The sequence below is a fragment of the Phaethon lepturus genome, unplaced genomic scaffold (assembly GCF_000687285.1).
Source record: "Phaethon lepturus isolate BGI_N335 unplaced genomic scaffold, ASM68728v1 scaffold20016, whole genome shotgun sequence".
Lineage (NCBI taxonomy): Eukaryota > Metazoa > Chordata > Aves > Phaethontiformes > Phaethontidae > Phaethon > Phaethon lepturus.
In genome coordinates this window covers 52,958-69,818 of record NW_010545819.1, presented here as the reverse complement: position 1 = coordinate 69,818, position 16,861 = coordinate 52,958, and the positions used below count along the sequence as shown (strand labels likewise).

General features: G+C 39.2%; 1 protein-coding gene across 1 annotated transcript in view; it reads right to left on the bottom strand.

The window, feature by feature from the left end:
• Positions 1-12,656: 12,656 nt before the first annotated feature.
• The window catches only part of VEZT (vezatin, adherens junctions transmembrane protein), a gene marked incomplete at its 5' end in the record, with an annotated part of 41,574 nt that continues 37,369 nt past the window's right edge, over positions 12,657-16,861 (bottom strand). The window contains one exon of the mRNA XM_010289087.1: positions 12,657-13,267. Within this exon, the coding sequence (XP_010287389.1) occupies positions 12,657-13,267 (611 nt within the window). The remainder of the gene's footprint in view (positions 13,268-16,861) is intronic.

Genomic DNA, 16,861 nt, shown 5'->3' with positions numbered 1-16,861 from the left:
AACATTTTTTGTTATCCTTTACGACTGTGGCAAGCTTTCTTGACTGCAGCCAGGACAGATTAGCCTTAGGCTGGGTATTTTTGCAAATGCTTCCGGAGTGACTGGAAAGGCAGTACTGGCCTGTGGAATTCCCTGCGCTGGTTCTTCTCTACACTAGAATTTCCCTAAATATTTCCCACTGTGGCATCATCCCTAAGTGCAATGTTAGAAGCAAATATATGCAGTTGCACAGATGGGCATTTGCCTCATCTAAATCTAAGTAAACCCGATGTCACATGTGGTCAGAGCCAGCATAGTTATTCTATATGTGTGTTTCTGCTCCTTGCTACCACAACACCATGACAAGAAATCCTTAAATGCTACCACTGGAACATTCCACAGGAATCTTTCATGCATGGGCTGTGAGCACATGAGCAGGTGCAACTGGGGACACGAAAACAGTCTTAAAGAAGGAGAGGGTGATGAAGAGTCTGAGAGAAAACCAAGGCTAGGTGACATAGCTATTTCCATATATATTACTATAATTACGTAAGTGGTGCTGAAGATGTGATTAATTTCATCCTTAAGTAAGTGTCTAATTACAGATGAAACAGTAGGTTCTCCAAGAGCAGGCGGTCCTGGTATTTTCCCTCTTGCCAGCTGATCTCCCAACCTCAAAAATTGCCAAATACTTGACACATAGGTACACCTGCATGTTCTGTTCACTTTCCTTATTTCAATACCTTGGGTCCACCATAGTGGACCTTTGAACTCTTTCGTCCTCCATACTGTGCTGTGGGAGATACTATTGAGAGTACAGCTGGAGGTCAAGGAAGATCCTGCACCGCTAAAAAGGGATTAGCAACAGTGAAACATTGAAAATCTTGCTCTTCACTGGGAGGATAAAAGAAGCACTATCATTTATCTATCTGTTCATGGAGTGATTTCTTCGGAGACAGCCTTTTCTTGTTTGTAAATCAGCTGTTTTGCTAATGAAGTAAGCAAACAGGTCCTACTCTGCATTCATTTTTTTCTCTTCATCTACCTGGAAGCTGACTTAAGCATGGAGACAGCATAGAGGACTGACTTAAGTTGAAGGCTAATTTCTAGAAAAAACTGCCCTTCCTCTTCCAAATCTCTCCTCAAAACTTGCTTCACTCAGGAAGACCACAGGTTTCTTAGCATATGTTAGCAGGAACAACCACCCATGAGACTTACGAACTTCATCTCTCAGTACATTTTTTGTGTCTTGTCCATTTGCTTATACCACGGGTATCCCATTCTAGGTTTCTTCTTCACTATCTTCTAAAAGCATGGACTATGCTGCAAAATAACCCTAGGGAAGCTTAATACAGTAAAACTGATTACATGTTGGGATCAGTAGAACAATATAATAGAAGTCTGAATGACTGGCTTTTTAGGACTTGTCTGGCTCCATCTCAGCCAGATCCACTACGCTAGACCAGGTTACCTGATATGATGCGAGTATTTCCAGTATGAAGTAGCACAACTAGAAAGATGAGAAGAACAGGTTTTAATGAGAGAAAGGAGAAATACAGCAATACAGTCGATACAAAAAAGTACACAATATAACACAAGTGTCTAATAAATTAGCAAAGATCTTGAGAAACAGGAAGAAAGTTTCAGATGGTTGAAGAAAGAGGCTTGCTCAAAAAGATACAATCTTAAGTCTTCATATATATATACATTCTTGGCAGTATAGGAAACGTACAGTTCTTACATAGAAAATATTGACTGTCTGAAGTGGTAGTATCAATTCCGGAAGAATATTTGCATATGGTACATTATGAAGAATACACACAGGCAATTTAGCATTCAAAAAAGTCTCCAAGTAAAGGAAAACATTACGGACCCCTCTCGGTAGACAGGCTTCTCCTTCTAACAGCAGCAATTTGATCTGTTCTGTGTTCCATACGAAAACAAACCAACCTGGAAACAGCAAGGAATAAGCAAGACCTTTTGTACTGCACAACAAATTATGCACCGATTAGGCAGCAAGATTCAATACGTAAGAATAAATACTCCTGCCTCACCAAGCTTCCCCTTGCATTTCAAGATTGAAACATTTCCCTTGTTCACCGGTCATCGCTAAGCTTTCCTTCCTGGGGGTACAAATTAGGTGAGAGTGAATCATACCTCAGTGAGAAGAGCAGTCAACAGCTGCTAACCTTAAAACCAATACAGGGAAAGTTTACAGGAAGAGGTGTGCATCAGCCACAGCTCCTAACATAGGCAGAACACAGCCTTTGTTCTGATAATAAAGTCTAAGCATTATGAAGGAGCCACAAAGCTTCAGATAAAAGGAGCCAGTCTGCACCGTTGCCACTATTTTTGTCACGTCCGAAGTGTACAAAGTCTGTTCGTTAGGAGTCATACAGCTAGACAAGTAGAAGACATCTCCTGCAGAGCACCTAAGCCCAGTTCCTAGGTTAAAGATCTACCTGCAACCAGTCTCCTCAACTGACACATTATGCTCTTCCCAAAGCCCCACCTACCTAGCCATTTATGTGATGCTGAAAGGGATTTTGGTAATAGTTGCCACATGGCTGCACCGCATACAGGTCTCTGAAAGGTGATGGGAAGGTGCAACTGGAAGCATATACTACACAGGAAAACATTCTTTCTTCAGTCATCACTTATTTAGACAAGAGTAGCCAGTGTTCATTACTAAAATGCTTGTACTAAGGAGCCAGAAAAATATACCGCAGAAACTAATCATTGCCAGGAAGGCTTAAAATTTTAGACAAGAGTAGCCAGTGTTCATTACTAAAGTGCTTGTACTAAGGAGCCAGAAAAATATACTGCAGAAACTAATCATTGCCAGGATTGCTTAAAATGGATTTCAACTTCAGGATGAAAAGAGGAATTATAAATAAACTTCTGTATAAAAGGTCAAACAAAGTGCTGATACAGAGAGAGTTGGGGTTGTTCAGCCTGGAGAAGAGAAGGCTCCAGAGAGACCTTATTGCAGCCTTCTAGTACCTGAAGAAAGGTACCTACAAGAAAGCTGGAGAGGGACTTTTTACAAGGGCGTGCAGTGATAGGACAAGGGGTAACTGCTTTAAACTGAAAGAAGGTAGATTTAAATTAGATATAAGGATGAACTTCTTCACAATGAGTGTGGCACTGGAACAGGTTGCCCAGAGAAGTGGATGCCCCATCCCTGGAAATATTCAAGGCCAGGTTGGACGGGGCAACCTGGTCGAGTGGAAGGTGTCCCTGCCCATGGCAGGGGGGTTGGAACTAGATGATCTTTAAGGCCCCTTCCAACCCAACCCATTTTATGATTCTATGATTTATGCATCCCTGTAAAAGTACTCCCTATTCCATTCAATCATTACTAATTGAAGGATAGATAAGCCGTATCAATGCCACCCAGGCAAAAAGATATGGATGCCCCATCCCTGAAAGTGTTCACTGACAGGTTTGGGTGGGGCTTTGGGTAACCTGGTCGAGTGGAAGGTGTCCCCGCCCATGGCAGGGGGGTTGGAACTAGATGATCTTTAAGGCCCCTTCCAACCCAACCCATTTTATGATTCTATGATTTATGCATCCCTGTAAAAGTACTCCCTATTCCATTCAATCATTACTAATTGAAGGATAGATAAGCCGTATCAATGCCACCCAGGCAGCTGTCAGGGATACAGGATAAGGAGAAAAAACAATGCAGTAGTGAGGCAGAATTTTTCTAAAGATAAAGAAATAAAAGCAACCTAAAAGACTTTGAAAGTGATTAGCATTACGATTGAGAAAACTGCTTCTGAAACTGGGGAAACCTAGCCAAAAATAATTAATAAAAAGAGGCTTAAAACCAATCCTGGTAATACATGTCATCAAACATGTAAAAAAGATTTTAGGTCCTGATTCATATCGATGGGAAAAAGGAAGGAGGTAAAGCGTGAAAGTAAGAAAAAGAGAAACAAAAGGGTTTGGGAAAATATCACAAGCAAGAAACCCTATCGCAAAGAAAGGGTGGAACCCAGGAATGTCATCCTGCTGCTGCCTACCTCCAATCCAGCGCTTTAGTTCTCGGAGCCTTAACACAGCCAGCCACCAGGCTTCATACCTGCTTTAAAGACCTGCTGATCTAAACCTGCTTGAGGACGATCTAATCAACGGTGCCTAAAGCAGTGTCAGCAATGGCAGGGTGGGTGCAGAAAAGGCTCCCAGCGGAGTCGAACCACATGGATTTTCAGTGCAGTCTAAGGAAAGAGACAGCATACAGAGCTTAAAGGACGAGGTACGGGGATTGATTTACGTACAGCTTGATACACCAGCACAGCAGGACTGAGTCTGTGAAAATGAAACGTAGATGAAATACAGGGGTTTTTAAGAGCTGCTGAAGACTAGTAGTCTGGTGAACGTTTCCTGTCTCCACACTGAAGAGAAATTGTGGATCTTTCCCAGTGTCTGCAAACTTCAGAGCGTATCACGTGTAATTTCCTTCTGTAGCCCTGCCAGAAGTCTCTTGCTGGAGTTTGTTCTTTTAAACATTTCCTCTTGTATTTTAGCTCTCATTTATTAACCAATTAAACAGCAGCTTATCAAGGTTCTTTTCTTTCTCTGTGGTTTCCCTGGCAATCTCTGCTGCCCTTAGGGCCTCTTTTGGGAAACGCTAAGACTTAGCAGGCAGGAAATGTTGAACATGCATTTGCTTACGTGTTTAAGACAGAGCAGATGGGCATACAGGCACTCACAGCAGCTCAGGTGCAAAGCCTTGGTAAGAGAAAACAAAGTTACATAGCTTTTCTAATTAAGGGTGTAACATCGGTGTGCATTTTAAATACCTCCACACAGCCAGCTTGGTAGAATTAAGTTCTTTCGCCATTAGACAGCAAGAATTAAGTTTTTGTTTATCTTCTAAGTAACTGGAAAGTTTGATACAAGAAAAATACAACTTCTTTGCTAGACGAGCCTTTCGATGTGATACCTGGCAATACATATGTACAATAGGAATTGTGTGTGTGTGTGTGTGTATATATACATTAAAAACTCACACAAACTTAAGTTAAGAAATAATCCATTAATGCTGCTCAATAAAAATTCAAAATGGTTCAATTCAGGGGAGATTTAGTAGTAATTGTGTTCTGAAAACACATGCTCTTTGACAGCGGGAAAAGTTTAAGCACAACTGCTAGATCCCAGAGCTTCCAGAGCTCAAGCCTAGGCGGCTGTGGAGCCAAAGCACATTGGCACAGCAACTGGAGAGCATGTTTTCAGCCCCTACTGCAGGAAGAAGCAAGCTGATTTAGGGGAACACAGACTCAGCCATAACTGTGCCACTCTCCTGTTGGAAAGACACGCAAACTCATGTAATGAGGAGCATGTGTGTTCAAGGATCAGGCTTTCTGAGAAGACATTACCATCTTATGATCATTAAGGAGGGAGATTTCTGAAAGTGAATGTTCTGAAGTCCAGGAAGGAATAGAAAGGCCAGGTTGAAATGGAGGTCAAAGCTCCCTGGAAGGAAAGTCAGGACAGACAGGTTACCAGCCCTAAGAATCCTTTTTACCGTTTATGAGTCTTTGACTGGGAATGCGCAGCAGTGCCTTGGTGTGAGTTCTCTCTAACCTGCCATTTCATAAAGGTAGACAACGGGCTCAGAAATGAAGGGGAGAAGTGGCCAAGTCCCTAAAGAGTCAGCAGCAGAATGCTGGAGAAGAGCTGAAGACTGCTAAGAAGGAAGAGAGAGACCACTGAAGGAAAGAATAGACGTAGCAAAGACTGGAGTTTTGAGAGACGACTGTGAAGTCATCACGCCTAGCTCAGCACCCCCATAGTCAATCACCTCAATACAACCCTTCCCAGAAGTGGGCAAACCAGAAGAGCTTCTCCAGCCCTTGTGTGCCCAGGTCCTGTGTTTTGCCGTGTGGCCACTAATGTTTAAGCTTCTATTGGAAATATATTACCTGGTGTGTTATAGGATAGTAACCTAGAAACAAACAAACAAAAAAACCCTCCACAACTGGTTTGTGTGGTCTATGAAGAGGAAAGCTGAGAAAGAAAAAAGTTTATGAGTGGGATGGCATATGGCATGGATGCTGCAATAGAGCAAGGCAGAGACAATAAATCCAAAATCCTTCTGAGGCATCCTGCTCCTATATGAGTTTTGCTCAGCACTGTTCTATGATGTCTACAAGCTCTGCAGACCTTGAGCACACAGGTGCATGCAGACCATCTGTGAACACTCACTTAGTGAGGACACTAAAAACTTTGAGTACAATGTCGTACCAAGCAGTACAGGAACAGACAGCATTAACTTATTTAAATTTGACCAGTTGTAGCTTTGGATGAAAGATCTGGAGGACAATTCATTGAGTTCTGGCTTTTATCCCATAATACACGTAAAGCCTATTATTATTATTAAAACACAGATCTCAAACATTATAAACAGCGCTCATTTATGGTGCATCTATTGAGATCAAATGCATGATCCACTGTTAGTAATGACTACTGAAGATACTAAGCACTGAGTTTTTGCTTTTTGTTTATTTAGGAATGGACCTCTTTTTTAATACCACAAAGTAACAGAAAGCATTGGTCACTCTCTATTTTGAAAGCTGAGATTATTTTCAGCTCTCGTCCATGCAGCTGGAGGAGGTCAGGAAGCAGTCTTTACATATTAAGAATTGAGCACAAATCAAGCCAAATAATGACACTTATTTTGGGACCTTGCATTAGAATTGCAGTTATTTCTAAAACACAATTGGTGTTTTTCAGTAAGCCAGAATTACTTGTAAAAGCCAATATACACCAAAAGGGTGGTATAAATTTAAGCTGCCGTATGTTATTATTTCTGTTTTGACTGCAGAAGTCCCCATTATGGTATCTGCCTTCTATTTCAGTTCTCAAGTCAACTGGGAACGTCAGTATACATTTCTAATCTAATCATTCCAACGCTGAAGATACAGAAGAATCAAGCTGTGTTACAAACACAAACAAAATGAATTTGAGTAGTATTTTAAAATCTGAAACTCTCAAGAGTGGTGGTAAAGGGAGAACCATGGGTGTCACAGGGACCAGAAAGGTGAAAACAGAAAACAGAAAAAAGACATGCATGATAAATTCAGTTTTACTGGCAGTATAGTAATCAGCTCTTAGAGACTCTATGGAGTAAGACACAACAGGTCTTGGGCAGCCTAGGCCTGTAGAACAAAAAAAATGGAGGAGTCAAAATGAGTGAGCAAAATAATGAGTGGCATCATCCTCAATCAACAAAAAACATGAAGAGATGAAGGAAGCAACGTGTGGCGTTGAGTACACTTCAGTACAGACACTAATGTTGTCAACTCACAGCATATAAAGACTAATTCAAACTGATTTAAATTTGAGCTATGGCATTCCTCATTACCCAGGTACGCACGCCCTCCTGCTCCCCTGAGATGCCACTAGTGCTCTTCCAACCACACGATGAATTAGCTGAGGGAGCCAGCTGACAGTTAAAGCACTGGTGCATTTTCAGCCAGATCCATGTCCTAAATCACTGAGTGGTTACAACAGCCAGCCTAAAGGAGGGACTGAGATTGCATGGCCATGGCAGGGCCATGGCAGCCTGGACCTGGATTGGTTTAAACTGCTATAGAACTGGATCCCTAAAACTGACTGTCCTTTAAGATTTAAAGCTGAGAAGGTATAAAGGTCAAAAATATGCTAATGACATGACAGTATCCAAGTTTTGGTCCTATTCAGCCCTTTTAAAATAATCCACTTTGTAATGGAGAAACAAACTCTTTTTTCCCATCTGCTAAATTATAGTCGCTTCTTCAGAATCCGATGTTCAATTCAGAAAGTGTAAAATGGGCTAACAGAGCATTCAAGTTGTTGGGTCAAATTTTATTCTCACAAACCTGACAATAACTTAAGAGATGGCAGTGTGAAAGGTGAGGCAGAATATCGAGAACAGTTACATACTGATCCGTAGCTCAAACTATATTGCTGTATCTGTCTACAAAGCAAAGTTCACAGTAGGTAGATCTTTACCCCTACCTATGACCATGTCTTATTATCACAGTTACAGTACCATTGCCACTTACCTGATTACTGCACAAATTTTCAAGTCAAATAAACCAAAGTGTATTTTTTGGCATTTAAAATTCAAGGTGGCAAAATAAACATATCACGAGAATATGGATAAAGCTCACCTCCAGGCATTTTAAAAATTAGCCACAGAAGCCTTCAGCTTGATCTCCGATATCCATATATCCATACTCTTGTGTGATAATATATTTTGTGATACATGCTTATTCACCAGAGATCAGAACAGCTCTGAAAAATCAAGCTGAACAAGTGTTGTTTGGCTTCTTTAGTTTGTGTGTGACCAGGTGGCAGCTGTTGGAAGATCATTTTGATTTAACAACTTTTTGTTTTATTAGCAAAGAAAAACATTGTCCAACCAAATCCTGCTGACAGTGAATAAATATTTCTCCTCCATTTGACCAAATATTTTCATTTGTCATCCTGATAGCTCAGGGTAAAAGATCTGAAAAGATTTTTTTCCTATATTGACTCAAATATATTTGAATGGTTCAGTGTTTTATGGGAGGTGACAATTACTCCATACTCAGCACTGCTGAGGTTGTCTGCAGTACTGCACCACACTTTGGTCATTATACTTCAAAACCTGGACAGATTTCTAAGGAAAGCAACCAAAAGGTGGAAAACGTGACCTCTGCGGAAGGACTGAGAGAAGTGGGCTTCCTCAGTTTGAAAAAGAAAATTAAAAAACCATTATTGACAAATCTCGTTTGTAAAAGACTGTGATAAAGATGAGTGCATACTGACATTGGGACTAGTAATAATTGTCCAAACATGAGCTTGAACAAATTTATGGAAGAGGATTCCATCAAGACCTGTTAAGCTGACAGCCACGACTGGCTTAAGAAGTCCCTGAGACATAAATTGTTGGGAAGTAGCCTGGGGAAACATCACTACACAATTTCGCTTTTCTCATACCCTTCCCTCATCATCTCCTATTAGTCACAGACAAGACCCCAGAGTAGCCTGACCCTTTACACGACCAGGTGCCTTTCTCACCCTCTACCCTCTTTTTCAGATGAGACACTACAAAACCCAGTTAATTCTGAAGAGTAGTTAGCCCTGGGAACAAGCCACTTGCAGAGCATCATCAGCCCTTCACCTAAATACTTTAAAAAACAAGGGCAGTTTGGTATGCTTGACCCCTTGTTTCTGTTGAAAAGTAAAAAGAAAAAAAAAAAAAAGAAAAAAGGGACAGACTACAAGATTACAAAGTTCACTGTGGGCCAAAAACTCTAGAGAGTCCACCATTTAGATACCTTTTTAGCAGCAAAGAAATTAGTAAGACAGTTGCAAAGTCTGCACTTCAGATGCACATAAAATTTCTAATACTGTAAACAGTCAGATCAAAAACATATAGATGTGCTCAGGACAAAGTCTGAAACCTCAGTAAAACTGGCTACTCTACCAGATTTCATCTAGTATTTGGATAACGAAGTGCAAAATTCAGTGATGTCTAGTAATCCTCCGTCAGGAATAAAATTATCTCATTACTGCAACTTATAGCAGAAGCCTTCACATTTGCGGATCTTGCTTACACTTGACACAGGCAAATTTGACTCCATTTGAAAGATTCTTTATTATCTGTAATTCTCAAAATATGCTTCCCTTACAGCACTGTTTAATTTCTGTCATAAAGACATGCACTTAAAAAAAAGAGACAAGTAATCTTTTTATCATAGATCTTTGTCCACATTTAAGCGTTCACCTAGATCTTTAGCTGTAAAGTTAAGTGACATAAAGCATGTAGTGTTAGACTGCAATCCAACCTAAGAAGCAAGTATCACCTTTGGAGTGCCTTTCAGGTGGGTCAGGAGGAGAAGAAATTATTTAACCCTACATAATCACTTGTTTTTTACAACTTCACAGAGCTGCTAATTGGAAATGGAATAGGTAAAATGCATTCATTGTTAGCTCTGCTCTTTGCAAAGAATTTTGCCTGCTGATATCCTTTGGCATAACCCATTATTTAGTGTGGGTTTCCTGATTAACATGTTTCAAAAAGTTACAAAGTTCTAAGAAGTAAATGCTCTGTTTTCACAAAAATCCCCTTCTAGAGTAATAAGCCAAAGAATACAGAACAGCACTCAGACCTCAACAAGTTCAATATATTAACACAACTCTTTAGCACTAATGTACACTTCAGTGTGTTGATATATATAATGTTAAATGCAACAATAAAATTATGATTGCCAAGAAATCTGTCAGGTTCTTGAAGGAATCTACAGCATGTATGCACAGTCCTTTCAAATAACGTAATTATGAGGAAATCTGGATTATAACAGACTATTTATATGTAGATGGAACCTGGTTATCAAATCAAGGGAAGCCATGCTTTGTGTGCTGTACACTGTTAGACATATTTTTCTGCAGGAGGAATATTAAATAAATCAAAATAAATGACCTGATGGCTGTTATATATAGATGTGATGAGAGGCAGAGAAGGCAAGTCAGCCCAGGTGTTCATATGTGCAGCTTCTAAGATTGTATTAAGTAAGACCATGGAAATCAGTTAAATTGCTTGTAGAAAATCTATCTGTTCAAAGTAGGATCAGAACTTGCTCCAAAAAGTCATCCTTTGATCATACCCATGTCTAATGTCAAGGCTGTAATTTCACACTACATCATCTTTGCCAATAATGTAAATGTGAGCAATCCTGAGTCTCATGCCAGCAACACGGTATGTGCCGATACAGCTATTCGGAGGCAAATGCTGTAAGCTGCATCATTGGAATAAGAATGGTGAAAAACAACCCCTAAATCCCTAGATAAACCCTAGATCTTTGACCTAAGTGGACTCAGTGAGCTGGTTTATAACATGGCCACAAAAACCTGTGTTGACGCAGCTGATCGGTGAAAATGAACAACTAATGATGGATGAAGTTTCTTAGGCCAGCTTCATCACCAAGACCAATGTATTCTAAAATTAGGTCCCAAGTGAGCTGCCAAAGTAGATTCTCCAGGTCTTTTGCTAAGGGCTGCAGCAAAGGAACAAAGAGCTAGCAACTTTTATAAATGTGAGATCTGAAACCTATTGTAGTAGCAATGCAAAGCACTCATGCTACTACTGACTTTATCCGAAATTGTGAGGACAGTGCTAATTCATATCGTAAATCTGATCATATTTCCAACATGGTATCATAGACATACACATTGTAAACTAAGATTTGGATCCCATGGGAAAAGTTCAGGAGTATCAGTTCTGGGATACACAACATCAAATCATGAGATGCTGGTGGATGAGTTCATGGAAAAATATTAACGGAACATACTTTTAGGCAGTCAGAACAATTGGCAAGGAACAAAAAATATCTGGGCACTTTGTGAATCTAAGGATCTCAAGTCAAGGGTGAGGAAGACTTCTTTTTCAGAAGCGTTGACAATGCTTCAAACACAATTTATCCAAAGCAGTTGTTCTAGACTTGATAAAAAATTGCTTACCACAGAGAAAATGAAACAGCATTTCATCATCTTAGCCTAACCTTTACAGGTTACAGAAGAACATACTCTACCACTAAGTTACAAGCTACACCTCAGAAAATACACAATTCTTTTTCTCTCATGGATTCTTAATCACACAGGTTATAGTTGTGATCTAAGGAAAAATGAAAGAACATTAGGCAAAAGCAAGTATGCTGTTTAAACAAAATACTGTATGTTGTTAAGATAAGCACTCAGATAATTTTGCTTTAAGAAAATTACTTCAAGACATAAACAAAAATGTACAATCAATCATTATATCAAATCAAACATTATATTAAGGTTCAATTTACAAAAGGTTAACAAATAATTAATAGCTGTTTAAATAAATAGGTATTTACTTCGCATCTCTTATCAACCCAACAGATTTCTAACTGTCTACAGTACTTTCTACTGATGTGCTTATAATCCTCCCTAACACATACTACACGTCTCTAACATGAATTACAACATCTAGGAATCATTTATTAACCCTTCATAGAATTCTAAATAAACCTTAATATGAAGCATGACTAACTTTATACTATTTCAGCCCCATACCCCAGGACACATCAAATACTAGCTCTTTCAAGTTTTTATTTAACATTCCACATTTTAGTTGGGAGCCACATTACTAGCCACAGAATCATAAATGCCTATGGTGGCTTAGTCAACACACTGCAGACACAAGAAGTGAAACAGAAGTGGTGGGGGAAGATCACAGGGAACAGTTCAGGTTCTTCCAAAAAAAATGTCCTGGCTTTTTTATTGGAACTAACACTGATAGCATGACAATAGAATCAGAAAGCAAAAACATAGAGTCTGTTGTAATTCAAGACATTATTTTTCCTGCTTTTTAGAAAAAAACCCAACACAATACATTGTCATATAAATAAATAAAACAGAAAACACAAACATAAATTCCAAAACCCACCACTAGGATCTTAAAAAGGTTAACAGCCAACTATTTCTTGGATGTAGCCTAAACTTCTCTTACCTGCAAATTTTCAATATATTTCGAAGTCCAATTTAGTGTATCAGACTTAGGGAACAAGATGTATTATATTTAGGTCTCCTTTTTTTTCCATACAATATTTTCATTTTCAAACCCCTACCTTAGTTTTTCGATCAAATTGCCTGCTGTTGGTTTAACAAAGTTCAGCTCAGACGTATACTTTTCCTTCCCTTTCAGAGCCTCTATCTTCATTCTCACAGTCCTCCACAAGATCTTCATGATCCTGTGTCGTCGTCTCCTCCTCCTCTCCCTTCTCCTCCTCCTCCTCCTCTTCTTCTTCCTCCTCATCTCCAAAAGTCTCTTCTTGCATTGTAGTAAAAGCGAAAGACCTGGCAGCAACTTGTGCAGCCAGACCAGATGTGAAGTTTAAATCTGTTGATATGTGGAGCTGGGCCAGCCGATGCTTGATTTTTGAATGTAATGCATCCTTAGAGGGAGACTGTGAAACCTCTACTCCATCCATATCACTCAGTTTGAGTTCTTCAACATCCCCTTCATGCTGATAACACATTCTTTCTTCAGCCCCTGTAGAAATACCTTCATCAGTAGTACTGTCTTTGTTTTTCTCCATCTCAGGATCTTCATACAAATACTCTGTCCTGCTTTTATCAGCAGCGTTCACTTTTGGATTAGAGTCTTTTTCTTCAGATTTAACACAACTTTGGCTGCAGTTCTGCTTTTCTGTATCTGAATTCATATATGATTCCAAATTATTTAGTAGCTTCAGCGGTTCTACAGGAGACAAGGGTTTCACTGCAGCTTAAAAAGGGGGAAAAAAATTAAATGATAACTAAAAGCAAGCTGCTATATATAAATAATTTATTTGTGTCTGAAAAGATGCAAGATTGTAAGGGTCAAAATGGATTAAAAACCCCACAAAACAACAGAAACAAAAAACACAGGCAATCAAAACTTAAAATAAAACAGTGTTTTCTAATCACAAAGCTGAAGTGAAATGTGATAGCTACTTGTAACTACTCCTTAAAATCTGTGACATAAAGAGACAGCACAAAAGTGATCATGTTTAAAACTGGCATCAAACACAGATGATGCATTAAACGTTTAAGAGAAAAACAAGTAAAACTACTGCACTGCATACAGATTTGAACTGTCTTCATTTTAAACAACAGTTTACCTAATCCAATCAAGACAGCTGGTACATGGAAAAAGTCCTTATAGGCAATATATCTCATACACCACAACATATAAATACAACACGTATTCATACAGTCAGGTAAGGTGTCCTCACAAATAAAGTGTGGTTTAATTTAGACTTTCTTGAAGTTAGTAGCAGCAGCGAGTCCCATTGCCAGCAACGGGATGCTTGCCAGGAAGTCTCTCCTCCCATTGTTAAGGGTTAGAATAACTTGGTACAATCACTTCTTGAAGAACAGACGTCTTTCTTTTTAAGAAAACGATATAATGTCCATTTCCAAGTAACAGATTCCCTAAACTGCAGTAGCTCCATTAGAGTAGCAGCACGAACATAAATGAGCGGCAACAGCAGATTCCCAAGTAGCATTTCCCTTTCTAATTCCATTCTGACTTTACCCCTGTAAGCAGAGATGAAAATAACTCTGGGAAATACACAAACTTTTCACGGGAAACAAAATTTACGGTATTAGGATTTTTCCATCTCATCCTATTTCAGTAATATTTACTTTAGCTAGCTGAAGGCAGGCACATCATTATGGTTGTCACATCGATAATTATTGTCATTAGCACACTGAAAGACTGTGTCTTCGAATTTGTATTGTATTGTTTGTTATATACTGAAGGAGCCCTGCACCAGACTCACCTCAACTGTTAACGGGGTAGTTCTTTCCCCATCATCTAAAAAACATGCTGCTGCTTATTTCTGCCCATTTGCTTGAAGAGGCAGGAATATGTACAGTAATCTTATAGTTTGGGAGCAAACTTGTTGCCTACTTCCTCCAAAGAATACTTCCAAAGCCAAAATTTCTTGAAAAATAAATAGATACTTCAAATTGGTAGCTGGCTAATTTGCTGAGTTGATTAGTTAATAAGCAGGGTGGAATTCATCAATTCTCAGAGTGTAGCTTTCCAAATCTGAGAAACAGCTTATAAAAACTGTTGTATGGACAAGGTGGCAGAAGGGGAAACAGCTGAGTACAATGCAGTGACTGACAGAATGAACTTTCTTAGGGGGAGAAGTTAGAGGAAAGGCTAGAAGTGATTCTGCACCATAAGAAAGTTGTTTTACAATATTTGACAAATGAAAATGAAGCCACTAACAACTTCACAGACCTCTTCAAAAGCACTTCCATTTTACTGGCTCAACAGGATGCCAAAGGACCAAAAAAGTAAGCTCACCTAAACTCCCATAGATTTTCTACTGCCCAGACTTGTAAGCAGTATTATCACGGCACTGGCACTGTGAAAATTTGCTTTAGTCTGGTGCTCTGCTAAGATGATGTTTTTCTTCTGGAAGACAATCTGTCATCTCCAGTTGACTTTATGCTGTGTTCTTTAGACGTATCAACTTGTTTGGAGCTGATCTCTTTTATGTGGAAACCCTCACAAGACCCTCCTTCACCGAACCAAAACTCTTAACAAATCAGAACAGCTTGTCGGTGCCTTGACTAACAGATTAAAGCCTTCAAATATTTCAGGATCTTTTTTCACAATAGTCTCAAGTTAGGAGAACACAGGATTTCTGGAATACAATTGTCCTGTAAAAGCAAGATTTAAGAGGGCTATGAAAAAGTGTGGTATCACTGACACCCATTGGCTTGGGCCAGTGGAGACAAGAATATGAACCTTTCTGGGTTTAATTCTTCAAGATAAAGCAAGTCAGAAATGTGGAAAGCATAGCTCACAAAAATGTTTCTTTAAGGAATGACGTGTGTGTATGCATAAATTAAAGGCTGCAGCAGTAATATGTCAGGGTTCATTATGCCATATTTAACAGACTTGTGTTTCTTTTGAAGAAATAATGAAGAAATTCCTTAAAAACCAGTAGAAGATGTTATGTTTGTTGTCCGTATCAGTCTTTCAGATTAGACACACATAGTCTCTGAGCCAAAAGGAGACAGTATTAATTAATCTCATGAATCTCCCTCATGTTTTCCAGTTTTGTACAGGATGGAAGTAATCAATGGTTAGTCCTAGGCAGCTGGAGGAAATCACACTGTCCTCCCTCCCTCCTATTGAATCTCTAATCCTAAAACAATATAATATCTATACATGGCAAGGAAAGGAACCGACATGAGCCACAATGGCTTTCAGGTGAAGACTACAGGAGTCAGCTGACTCTTTCCAGCTATGGCCACAAATGGCCTGAGGATATACTGACGTAGACAGGTATCAGCTCCTAACCTAGATAAGGAAATATCTCAGGCAAGCTCTCCTGACAAGAACTCTTTCTGCAGCAGTCCCTAGATCTGTCAAGACTTGAACTGGAGGTGGGATTCCTTCTGTCTCCCTTCAACAGGGAGGGAAGGAAGAATTCAAGAGATTCATGTGAAGAGTTGCGTGATGTCACATCTAACACCAGATGGATAATACCGAAATCCTACTCTTGAGCACACTCTGATGCAATCTGATGTTTTAGGTTTTTATAACTCAACTAGAAGGGAAGTGAATACCAATGGCCAAGTAATTTCTTGTACCACAGTTGTAGCTAAATGGACATAAAGTTGTGAAGAACACATATTTTTGTGGGTTTGATGTCAAAAGAAACGGTCTCATAAACAGGTATGGTCTGTTACTGTGTATTCCCACTAAATTATTGAAAGATGCAATCCATCGTCTTTTTTTCTGGTAGACACTGGCAGAGGCAGAATCCTTGGATATGTTACCAGACATATGCCAGGGTTGTTTTTCATAACACGGAACATTAAATTTTTAGAAGGCTTTTCCTAACCTGTCTTTAAGAGGAAGGAATAAAAATGGGAATACAAAGGGAAAAAGGAAATGACAAATTACTGCCAATTTTAAAGGTAATAAATCAAACAGCTCAAGCAGTGAAAGGAATCAAGTTGTATCCAGTCTTATTGCTGGAACAGAGACAGACTGTCTTGTTAAGACCAGAAAAATCTTCACGTTCTTGCCTTCAATTGCAAGTGGATGCAGCTACCCAGCAGTCCTCAGAGTCAGTAAAGTTTGGAAGAACTCTTCTTGGTAGCGTGTGGTTTTTTTTTTTTTAAAACCATATTCTATATACTTGCTCTCTCATGGAAACAAAAGCCAGTCTTACTCTCTGATGATCGTTTAATATTTCAAAGTCTAGCTCTTCACTTTAACTTATATATTTTCTTAAGTCTGGGATAATTTCTGATGGTTTCTTTGAATTCTGAGAAGTAATTTATTTATGCACCCTGATTAAAATTC